At 45.5% G+C, this 12,388-nt stretch overlaps 2 protein-coding genes across 2 annotated transcripts in view; both read right to left on the bottom strand.

The window, feature by feature from the left end:
- The window catches only part of Adam32 (ADAM metallopeptidase domain 32), a 99,859-nt gene extending 95,335 nt beyond the window's left edge, over window positions 1-4,524 (bottom strand). Inside the window, exon 1 of the mRNA XM_032919035.1 lies at window positions 4,449-4,524. Coding sequence (XP_032774926.1) covers window positions 4,449-4,521 — 73 coding nt within the window. The 5' untranslated portion in view covers window positions 4,522-4,524. The remainder of the gene's footprint in view (window positions 1-4,448) is intronic.
- A 1,688-nt stretch (window positions 4,525-6,212) lies between these two features.
- The window catches only part of Adam9 (ADAM metallopeptidase domain 9), an 82,295-nt gene continuing 76,119 nt past the window's right edge, over window positions 6,213-12,388 (bottom strand). The window contains exon 23 of the mRNA XM_032918540.1: window positions 6,213-6,739. Coding sequence (XP_032774431.1) covers window positions 6,646-6,739 — 94 coding nt within the window. The 3' untranslated portion in view covers window positions 6,213-6,645. The remainder of the gene's footprint in view (window positions 6,740-12,388) is intronic.

Raw genomic sequence — 12,388 nt, 5'->3', positions numbered from 1 at the left:
TGTTAAAGCAGGGCCAAGAATTCCTCCAGCAGTTTTAAGTGAGAAACAAAGCTATTCCTCCAATCTTTTGTACACAGAGAAATACCAAAGGCATGGGATCCTACAGCGGGCAAAGAAAACAAAAGTGCTTTTAATGCTCTTCACAAGTCACTCCGATAAAGATTTCAGCAAAACAGACCCTTGTCGTTGATTCTTTTAGATGACCACGCAGTGACGAAACTCTCGAGCAGGCAAGATGGTTCAACGGGTAAAGGTGCCTGCCATGCCCTAACCTCAGTTCAATTCCTGGGACCCACATAAAAGGTGAGAGGAGAGAGCTGACTCCACAAGACTGTCTTCTGACTTCCCCTACAAGTGCCATGGCGCTCACAGCCAAACCCCTTCGTGAGCGTAAGTCAAAACGCAAAGTTTCAATTGAGAACTGAATCCCCACAGAGAGGACTTGTCTGTGTAAGAAACATCTGCCCAGTGGAGGCCCTTACTGGTAAAGGTGGGAGCTAAGCCAGTATACCACAGTCCCACCTACTGGTTACCGATCAGCCTGGAACTGAGGGACGAGTATAGAAGCTGATACGATGATAATCCACAACAACAAAAGGGGATCAACAACAGAGCAACAGCGAATGAGCGTAAGATTCATGTAGTGCTTGATTAGTGCCAGTAACGGGCAGGTTACATTCTTAAAAGGATCCCATTCATGAAAGTGACTAAAAAAAAAAAAAACAATCAAAGGAACTGTGCAAGACCTAAGGAGTAAGGAAATGAAGAAATGAATAGAGAAAAGTATGGACTCTAGAAGACCCTCTGAACAAGGATAAGCAGTGTTCGTACACCTAAATTCTTCTTAATTAAAATTTTCAGATAGGCTTCAAATACCTGTCAACCCAATGCAACCCACTCAGAACTCTGAGGATTTTCAATGAAATGTGCTATATGCATCATATATGACCCATCCACAAAATAGAGTGTGCAACGGTGAACGGAATCATATCGACACATCGCACCGGAGCCACCTTGGTGGCGTGCCACACACCAGTGTTGGAGGACGCCCTGCTTCAGATTTACCAACGACAGGGACTGAGAAAAGTCACACGAACCCTGTCACAGGCAGGAATCTCAAAAACTCTGAGTGCATAGAGGAAGCAGAAAGTAGGCTGGTGGGTTCTCCAGCTGGGGTGAGAGCAAGACAGGCGGATGCTTTGTCAGTGGGGATAAAATGTTTCACAGGAGGAAGACTTTAAGAAGTCACTGCAACATGTTTCCTATAGGAAATAGCCACATCTTGTGTCCTCTGAAACATTGTTTAAAGACAGAATTGGAAGGAATGCAGTAAAACAGTAATAAAGAGCACGAGAGAAAACTTACGCTCTGGGAGAGGTAAGCCCAGGGGGATGAGAGGAAAGGCAAAGACCAAGAGAAAAATGTCCTTCAAAAAGCAGATGTGGACTGGGGAGATGGCTGGGTGGATAAAGAATCCATCACTCAGGTATAATTAAAGCCCTGAGCTCAAATCTCCAGAAGTCAACTAAAGGTGGGCACGGGAAGGCACACCTGTAATTCCAGGGATCCTACAGACACTGGATGTGGAGACAGAACCCCCAGAAGTTCTGGGCCAGCTAGCCTGGGGTATGCAGAGTGAAAAGCAGGGGACACCTTTAAATAAAGTGGAAGGAAAGAACAGGCATCTGAGGTTGTCCTCTGATCTCTGTATCATGCATCCATACACACAGATACATACTACACATACACATACTATACACATACACACTATACACATATATACACTACACACACATGCACACATACACATTCTACATGCATAAAAGCACTATGCACACATACATAATACACATACTATACACAGAGACACTACCCACAAATGCACACATACATACACTACACACACACATGGACACATACACACTATACAAACATGTACCCATATACTACACATACATGCACATACTATGCACATACATCCATATACACACATAGAAAAAGGTTAAAAGTAAAATAAAGCACATCTGATAAAAGATTTTTACCTAAAACATACAAGGATTTTTTTTTTAAATAGTGGCACACAACCCAGATTTTAAAATTGAGGAATAACCTGAAAAAGACACCTCTCAAAAGACACTAAAGAGAAAGTAAGTCTATAAAAAGATTTTGGCAGCAGGGCTGAAAAGATAGAGCAACATCAAAGGCTAGGCTCAAAGCCAAATGTCCAGATCTCAACAGCATATGCCATTGAGAGACTGTTAATTAGAACAAGACACCACTATGTCACCATATTCTCTTATCATCCTGGTGACACCAGGTAACTGTCCAAAGCAATGGAAGACTGGGTCCCCTTACAACCTGAGCAAGAGTGTGGACAGCGGCTGTCTTCCCCACTGTTCAAACTGAGAAGCCGCTGAGCCCTCTTTCCATAACTAAATAGATAAGCTGTGCTTGACATGGACAGCGGAATGGGTATTTTCTATGCTCTGAAGAAATACGCTATCGAGCCAGCAAGAGGCATCGAGAAGTCTAAAATAAATCCTTCCAATGAAAAGGAAGCTGTCCGCAAGGCTTCGTGGTGCATGATCCCAATTATACAACTTTCTGGAAAAGGTGGACAGCAAAAGGTGGTCGTTTAGGGATCGTGGGGAGGAGGGCAAGTGGGAGAGCACAGAGGATTCTCGGGTCAGTGAGACTTCCCTGCATGATACTGCAGGGATGGGCGTCTTTGTACAGAACCCAAGCGGGTCTATCCCTGGAGCAGATGCATCTCTGCTACACCAGCGGTTGACCCTCATGGGAGAACAGAGAGCAGGGGCTATGCACGAACACTGATTTCTGCTCCGTTTTGCTATGAATCTAAAACTGCTGCCTTGAAAAGTTGTTTGATTTTTTTCTAAAAAAAAAAAAATTAAAAACAAAAAACAATGTTTGAGTGACTGGAGAAATAGCTCAGAGGTTAAAAGCACTGGCTGTTCTTCCAGAGGACCCGGGTTCAATTCCCAGCAACCACATGGTGGCTCACTACTGCCAGTGACCCCAGTTCTAGGGAATCCTCTCTGAGTCGCCCTCTTCTGACCCCTAAGGGCACCAGGCCCACAAGTGGTACACAGACAAAGGCAAGCAAAATACCCATACAAGTAAAATAAAGTTTAAATTTTAAAAAGATAAATCTTTTAAATGCTGTTGGTAAGTTCTGTATTTACCACAGTTTGAAAAATTAAAGATTAATAGATTAAAATATTAAAATATGCCCACATAAAATAATCAAACTTCAATATTGATATCCCATTGAATTTCATGAAGTTTGCTGGTATATACATATCTATATAGATATCTATAGATAGATTTAATATACATTAAATAAGGAGGCAAGGGAGTTAGGGTGGATAGGTTAGAGGGGGGGAACGGGAAAAGAGTTAGTGACATATTTTAATTAAAACTAAAAAGAACAGCAAAGCTTGCTGGTGTGTTTTTAGATTCTATACTGCAATTATTCTTTTTCTGTTTTTTCCAGTGTGAACGTAGCAGGCAGAGAGCTCAATTATCTGGAAAAAGGCTTCCAGGTTAATCCTTTTTTCTACTTCAACTCACGCATGCAGCACGAGACTGGAAGCAGTCGGTGTACAATCTAGTTGTCCTTTATTGAAGGAGATCCACAAAATGCAAAGCTATGCCAACCTTCTACTCTTCCCCCTGAAGAAGAGTTCTTAGTTATGTCAACATATAAAGGAGATGATGCTGATATTTTGGATGTTGCTATATATTCTTACATTTCTACTTTTAAAAAAAAATTATTTTATGTATGAATACACTGTTGTTGTCTTCAGACACACCAGAAGAGGGCATCAGATCCCATTACAGATGGTTGTGCGCCACCATGTGGTTGCTGGGAATTGAACTCAGGACCTCTGGAAGAGTATCTGAACTGCTGGGCCTTCTCTCCAGCCTAAATTTCTACTTCTAATAAACCAGAAAGAGAACACTCCAAACTCCAACCATGTTGATATCCTGCCTTCACCTTTCAAAAGATGCATTCCACAACATCAACAGACTAGCGGACCCCAGAGCTAGAGGCAAGCACCGGGCTGGCAAATGCTGGACCGACGGACTCAAAACAGCTTGAACATCACAGCCTATCAAGTTGCTGAGCCCTACTTGATTGCAAAACTCGAGCAAGACTCTGCCCTTTCCCAGCTTCCACATGCACCTCTGCAATCTCTGAGCTTGGGGTTTTGTGGCTTGATGTCTTTTCTTTCGTATTTCTGGGCGAATAATTATTGCACGTGCATCGTGTTGGAAAAATTATCTGTGGAAGCTGGGGTTTTCTGAGTTTAAGCAGTTTGCAGAAACTGTTGGGAGTGTTCTTTTGGGGTACACTGAGCTTTATTATGACCTACTAGAAAGGCGCCCCCAAACTCAGGGAACCCGTGTTGTGGAGCGCTCACCGGGTCCTGATGCCAGCAAGGCCCCCAGCTCGGCCAGCAGCAGCAGCAGTGTATGCAGCATGGCGCCCAGCATGGCGTCTCCTGGAGTACCTAGACAGTTGTAAAGCCGTTGCATGGAGCCGTGGAGCACGTGCCAGGGCCCACCGTGGGCCACGTTCTTGGAGCGCCCTAACCCCCCTACCGGGTCTCCATCCTCTACTACCCAGACAAGCTCCCAGAGCTCCCTGCTTAGAAACCCGCATGCGCAGGACTGGAGAGGTTGTGATGGCACCCAGAGGTCAAAAGACTACACAACATATGTGCGTACTCTTTCTAAGGCTAAACTAAAATTGCTCTTTAAGATGTGCGCAGAAAATTTTTCAAGAAAGAGTAAAATGATTTTCTTACTTGGAATCTACAATTCCATAGGCACACTGCTCCCATGGCTTCGCCGCCAGGCTTCCTTGCAACCTGGCTCTCCAGGACACTCCAGCTAAAATTCCTGTAACTTCCTCGTTAGAAACTTACCCGTGCGGTTAATTAACTTATACAGCAATGGCAGATCCTTGACATTCTAAACCACCTACATTTAGGCCCTTGTCCTAGCTGAAACGGCAGCGCCGTAGTCACGTTTCTAAAGAGTCCTTCCTCGGCATTTCTGAGGGCTTGTGGTCTTCACCACTGCCTTACTTCCCACCAGGGCTGGCTCACCAGGGTCAGTGCATACCCAACTGTTAAAATACTCGAGCATCCTGAAAAATGGAATATTCTATTTTTGAATGTGTTTTCCTTAGTGCAGCCACCGTGCTCATTTGGCAAAAGCCCTAACACTGAAATTAAGAAGAATCCAAATAGTTGTGTATTTAGAAAGTAACAGGACAAGGAAAAATTGTTGTAAATGTTTTTATTTTAATATGTAATATATACACAAACAAAATATTATTTTAAAAAACTAATGAAATTCAGTTAATATACCTATTATTAAACTTCTTTATGAAAGATTATGAAAAAATTTAAGTGTTTAAAATTTTAGTGTCAATATCATTCCTTTCAAAGTACAAATTCATTTTAATACAGCTGAGAGAGTAATCACGGAGACCAATATAACTTCTGTAGTTATCTAAGGAAGCCATTGTTTCCTTCCTTGCTCCAGCCTAATTGTTATGAAAATATTAGTCAAAAGAGACAGGATCCAGCACACCACAGTAAATGTAAACATTCTAAATGACTTAATATCAAGCTTTGAAATTCAGATTTTAAAGTGCTCATGAATTCTCAAGTGGTTTTGTAACACCTCAACTCTTGGAAGGTTTTCTCTGTGCTCCTGCTCGGTCGACTGATGCCCATCTGCTTGGGTATAATAAACGCCTCGTACCATACAGTGTGCACTTCGATTAAAACGATGCGATTGCAATGCTTTACCATGATGCATGAAGAAAATTGAAGAGATAAATCAGCTCCTATCGTAGTCATTACAGTTGAAGAGATTTAAAAATGGAAGTCAATAACTGTGTTAAGTTGATTTCTATCATGGTTATCATAGTTGAAAGATCATAAAATATGGAAGGCAATAACTGATTGTGTTAAGTCGATTTCTATCATGGTTATCATAGTTGAAAGATCATAAAAAATGGAAGGCAATAACTAAGTACACGCCGTGTTTCATACTTTCCGAGTATATCATGATCTGGCAACTGTGGTTCCCGTGTATTCATTCTCCTTCCAGGTACCTGCTTCTCTGTGTACTAAGAGACCTAAGTCCACATAAATGACTGTTAATCCATGCAAGGTGAAAATGCAAATGTTATTGGCAATTAGTCTTCCTAAGTTAATACACGTTCAAATGGTAACTGGGGTCAAAAGGTCAGGATCACATTTAAGCGCATGATGACAAGTCTTACACTAATGCAGTTAATTTGAGAATCATTATAGTAACGTGTTCAAAATAACTTAATCCACATCAAGTGCATTAAATTCACAAATGGCCAAAGAAAACATTTAAATGATGGGAACATTCATTTTAACTCCCCGGAGTGCCTGCAGCGTTCCTGTATTTCTCCAACCCCACTGGGCTTCTGTGCTAATAAAGCTTGTTTTGTGGTGGTTTGTGTTCATTCATGGCTGGAAGAGAAAGGCTTTTCAAGAAAACATCAGGAAAAAAAAAAAAAAACACATTTGCTCAGTTCCCTGAAGACTTTTGAAAAATAAGACTCTGCTGTCAGGTGAGGGAGCTATATAAAGGAGGTGCAGGAGCTGGCCGGGCCGGAATCAAGTTTCCCTGAGAAGATATTTTCGGTTGTGGTGGAGGTGGCCTGTGAGGGAAAAATGAGTTAGAGTGTGGACTGCAGAGAGTAAGGCTGGATTCATGACGAGCGTGACAACACCATCCTCAACCTCTCTGACAAACAGACAAGGGCACTGTCCACTTCATGCTCTGAGATTATTCTCTACTTGGTAGTCAGTGGCTAGAAGGCCCCGGGTGTATCTGTGCATAGAAGACCAGAGGTCAAAGTCAGGTGTCTTCTTCAGTTGCTCCCACCCTTATTGTTGACTCTGACGCTCACTGATTGGCTAAGCAGGCTAAATGTCTGTGCCCATTTCCCCAGTGCTGAGGTTGCAGGCATTGGATCCTGCCAGACTTTAAAGTGGGTGCGAGGGATCGGAACTTAGGTCCCTTCTGCTCACATGGCAAGACGTTACCTCCCGAGCTCTCTCCCAGTCTTTGTCACTACCTCATACTCATGTCACTTCATGATCAGTGAGGTAAGAAGGTTGCAGCTTTTGTTTGTAAAAGAAAAAACCTATTGAATGATCGAATCAAATTGTAAAGGATACATGGTAAGTGGGTGAAAAGGATGTTTGTCATGCTATGGAAATGAATGGACAGCCATGCTGCAAGGGACAACAGCCACGTCACAAGGGACAGCTACACTGTAAGGGACAGCTACACTGTAAGGGACAGCTACACTGCAAGGGACAGCTACACTGTACACTGCAAGGGACAGCCACACTGTACACTGTAAGGGACAGACAGCCATGCTGAAAGGGATGGCCCTGGGCCTAAGTGCACAAGCAGTGACTAAGCCAGATGAGTCTGAGAGGAAGGCGTGAAGTGGGGAGGAGGGCATGGTGAGGGAAATCTAGAAAGAGTTGGAGAGGGAGGGAACCAATATGATCAAAATATACTGTCTAGATTTCTGAAATTCCCTAAGAGTAAACAATTAAATTGAACTACACACAGGAAAAAAGTCCTGGTCTGCAAGCTTTCTGCAGTAGACCCGAGACAAAGGCTTGGTTTCAATCATTAAAAAGAAACAGTTTCCCCTCCAAGATCCATACTTTACTAGCCCTGGGTAGCTGACTAGGTTTCCAGTGCCGGCATGATTTCCCTCCTGTGGAGTGGGTCTGAAGCACAACTGACATTTTCCTACACTAGTACAACCCCTAACTGCATTCTGAATATCTGTCCTTATACCCACAGGTAAGTATAGGTGAAGATCTTGTACCACCGAGACCATTACAGAAGTCACACGTGGTGGAAATGTAGAGAACAAGCACCGTGTGATGTCCCAACTGATTCCTTTACAACACCTGAGACCACCTAAATTGTTATGAATAGCAACAAAAATATTTTTATGGATGTGGGTCACCAAAACATAAGGAACTGTATTAAAGGGTCACAGCACTGGAAATTAGGAGTTTGTAGTGAGACTGTGTCTCCTACATAGAAGCTACATCTATGAAGTCTGATCAGCGTGACTGCCTAAATATGACCTGAATAAGGATGACATCAATATACATGCTACATGGAGGAGAAGGCTCATGAAGCCTCAATGTTACACAAAGAACTACGGGCAACTAAAAGAATGCTCAGAAATAGATTTCTCCAAGGAAGAATACAGGAATTGGTTATGTAACACCAAATGGTCAGCCCTGAAATCACATATACACGTAACATTATACAGGGTGCAGAGTCTGTATTTATATCTTTAGGTACAGATAGAGATAGACACACACACACACATACACACACACACACACACACACACACACAGAACAACAAAAACATTAAAGAAAAAGAGAACATGAATTTAAACAACAGTGGGGCATGAGTATATAGGAGAGGAAAGGAAAGGCAAAAATGATAATTAAAATCTCAAAAGCATAAAAAATTTCAAAATCTAAAGTAAACAGGACAATAGAACACTTACTAATTAACGTATGTGAAGCTCTGAGTTCTATCCTTATACCAAAACATAAAAGAGGGAGGGAGGGAGGGAGGGAGAGAGGGAAAGAAAAAGAAAGCCAAAAAGAAAGCCAGAGAGGGAGGGGAAATGGGGAGGAAGAGGGAAAGGGATAAAAATCTAACATAAATTATACTTTATTGGAGGCAACGTGGAGTGGAGGCAGTGAGCAGTGTGTGACACGATGGAGATGGTGAGCACTGTGTGACACAATAGAGATGGTGAGCAGTGTGTGACACAATGGAGAGGGTGAGCAGTGTGTGACACGATGGAGAGGGTGAGCACTGTGTGGCACGATGGAGATGGTGAGCAGTGTGTGACACAGTGGAGATGGTGAGCAGTGTGTGAGCACAGTGGAATGGGATGGTGAGCAGTGTGACACAATGGGATGGTGGCAGTGTGACACAATGGGTCAAGCGAGCAGTGTGTGACGACAATGGGTGGTGAGGCACTGTGTGACACAGTGGAGATGGTGAGCACTGTGTGACACAATGGAGATGGTGAGCACTGTGTGACACAGTGGAGATGGTGAGCAGTGTGTGACACAATGGAGATGGTGGGCATTGTGGGAAAAAATGGAGATGGTGGGCAGTGTGTGACACAGTGGGGATGGTGAAGCAGTGTGTGTGACACAATGGAGATGTGGTGGTGTGTGGACACAATGGGATGGTGGGCAGTGTGTGACACAGTGGAGATGGTGGCACTGTGTGACACAGTGGAGATGGTGAGCAGTGTGTGACACGGTGGAGATGGTGAGCAGTGTGTGACACAGTGGAGATGGTGAGCAGTGTGTGACACAGTGGAGATGGTGAGCAGTGTGTGACACAGTGGAGATGGTGAGCAGTGTGTGACACAATGGAGATGGTGAGCAGTGTGTGACACAATGGAGATGGTGAGCAGTGTGTGACACAATGGAGATGGTGAGCAGTGTGTGACACAATGGAGATGGTGAGCAGTGTGTGACACAATGGAGATGGTGAGCAGTGTGTGACACAATGGAGATGGTGAGCAGTGTGTGACACAATGTGGAGATGGTGAGCAGTGTGTGACACAGTGGAGATGGTGAGCAGTGTGTGACACAGTGGAGATGGTGAGCACTGTGTGACACAGGAGAAGGTGAGCAGTGTGTGACACAATGGAGATGGTGAGCAGTGTGTGACACAATGGAGATGGTGAGCAGTGTGTGACACAATGGAGATGGTGAGCAGTGTGTGACACAGTGGAGATGGTGAGCAGTGTGTGACACAGTGGAGATGGTGAGCAGTGTGTGACACAGTGGAGAAGGTGAGCAGTGTGTGACACAATGGAGAGAGCAGCGCGTGACACAATGGAGATGGTGAAGCAGTGTGTGTGACACAATGGAATGAGGTGAGCAGTGTGTGACACATGGAATGTGGTGAGATGGTGCACACAGTGGAGATGGTGAGCACAGTGGAATGCAGTGTGGACACAGTGGAATGGTGACACAGTGGAGATGGTGAGGCAGTGTGTGACACAGTGGAGATGGTGAGCAGTGTGTGACACAGTGGAGATGGTGAGCAGTGTGTGACACAATGGAGATGGTGAGCAGTGTGTGACACAATGGAGATGGTGAGCAGATGGAGAAGGTGAGCAGTGTGTGACACAGTGGAGATGGTGAGCAGTGTGTGACACAATGGAGATGGTGAGCACTGTGTGACACAATGGAGATGGTGAGCAGTGTGTGACACAATGGAGATGGTGAGCACTGTGTGACACAATGGAGATGGTGAGCAGTGTGTGACACAGTGGAGATGGTGAGCAGTGTGTGACACAGTGGAGATGGTGAGCACTGTGTGACAGTGGAATGATGGTGAGTGTGTGACACAGTGGGAATGATGGTGAGCACTGTGACTGTGGACAGGTGGAGTGTGTGACCACTGTGGAGATGTGGGCAGTGTGAGATAATGAGCAGTGTGTGTGACACAGTGGAGATGTGTCGGTGGGATGGAGGAGCACTGTGTGACCTGAGTGGAGATGGTGAGCAGTGTGTGACACAGTGGAGATGGTGAGCACTGTGTGACACAGTGGAGATGGTGAGCAGTGTGTGACAGAGTGGAGATGGTGAGCAGTGTGTGACTGTGGAGATGGTGAGCAGTGTGTGTGTGAGCCACAGTGGAGATGACAGCAGTGTGTGAGATGGAGATGGTGAGCACTGTGTGACACAATGGAGATGGTGAGCACTGTGTGACACGATGGAGCAGTGGTATGTGACACAGTGTGTGGGCACACACATGGAGATGGTGGGGAGCAGGCACACAATGGAGATGGTGAGCACTGTGTGACACAATGGATGGTGACACAGTGGACAGTGGAGATGGTGACAGTGTGTGACACAGTGGAGATGGTGAGACACAGTGGAGATGGTGCAGCAGGTGAGCAGTGTGAAACAGCAATGGAGATGGTGAGCAGTGTGTGACACAATGGAGATGGTGAGCAGTGTGTGACACAATGGAGATGGTGAGCAGTGTGTGACACAGTGGAGATGGTGAGCAAGGTGTGACACAGTGGCGACGGTGAGCAGGATGTGACAGAATGGCGACGGAGAGCAATGTGTGACAAGGTGGGGATGGTGAGCAGTGTGTGACATTATGGATATGGTGTTCACTGTGTGTCACTGTGGAGATGGTGAGCACTGTGTGACACATTGGAGATGGTGAGCATTGTGTGACACAGTGGAGCTGGTGAGCAGTGTGTGACACAATGGAGATGGTGAGCAGTGTGTGACACAGTGGACACAAGTGGAGATGGTGAGCAGTGTGTGACACAGTGGAGATGGTGAGCACTGTGTGACACAGTGGAGATGGTGAGCAGTGTGTGACACAGTGGAGATGGTGAGCAGTGTGTGACACAGGAGATGGTGAGATGTGTGAGTGGAGATGGTGAGCAGTGTGTGACACAGTGGAGATGGTGAGCAGTGTGTGACACAATGGAGATGGTGAGCAGTGTGTGACACAATGGAGATGGTGAGCAGTGTGTGACACAGTGGAGATGGTGAGCAGTGTGTGACACAGTGGAGATGGAGATGGTGAGCAGTGTGTGACACAGTGGAGATGGTGAGCACTGTGTGACACAATGGAGATGGTGAGCACTGTGTGACACAGTGGAGATGGTGAGCACTGTGTGACTGGTGGAAATGGGAGCACTGGTGAGAACTGGGATGGTGAGCACTGTGGGAGGATGGTGAGCACTGTGTGACACAGTGGGGATGGTGAGCACTGTGTGTGACTGTGGGATGGTGAGGCAGTGTGTGACTGTGGAATGGTGAGGCGGTGTGTGACACAGTGGAGATGGTGAGCACTGTGTGACCCGATGGAGATGGTGAGCAGTGTGTGACACAGTGGATGTTGAGCAGTGTGTGTGACACAGTGGGATGGTGGGCAGTGTGACACAATGGAGATGGTGAGCAGTGTGTGACACAGTGGAGAAAGGTGAGCACTGTGTGACACAGTGGAGATGGTGAGGCACTGTGTGACACAGTGGAGATGGTGTGAGCAGTGTGTGACACAGTGGATGGGTGACATGGAGATGAGCAGGCAGTGTGACACAGTGGGATGAGTGAGCAGTGATGGTGAGCAGATGTGTGACACAGTGGGATGGTGAGCAGTGTGTGACACAGTGGAGATGGTGAGCAGTCTGTGACACAGTGGAGATGGTGAGCAGTGTGTGACACAGTGGAGATGGTAGCGGTGGCATGTG

This window comes from Rattus rattus, chromosome 13, assembly GCF_011064425.1.
Source record: "Rattus rattus isolate New Zealand chromosome 13, Rrattus_CSIRO_v1, whole genome shotgun sequence".
Classification (NCBI taxonomy): Eukaryota; Metazoa; Chordata; class Mammalia; order Rodentia; family Muridae; genus Rattus; species Rattus rattus.
The sequence above is the reverse complement of the archived record's forward strand: the minus strand, read 5'-3'. Positions and strand labels throughout refer to the sequence as shown.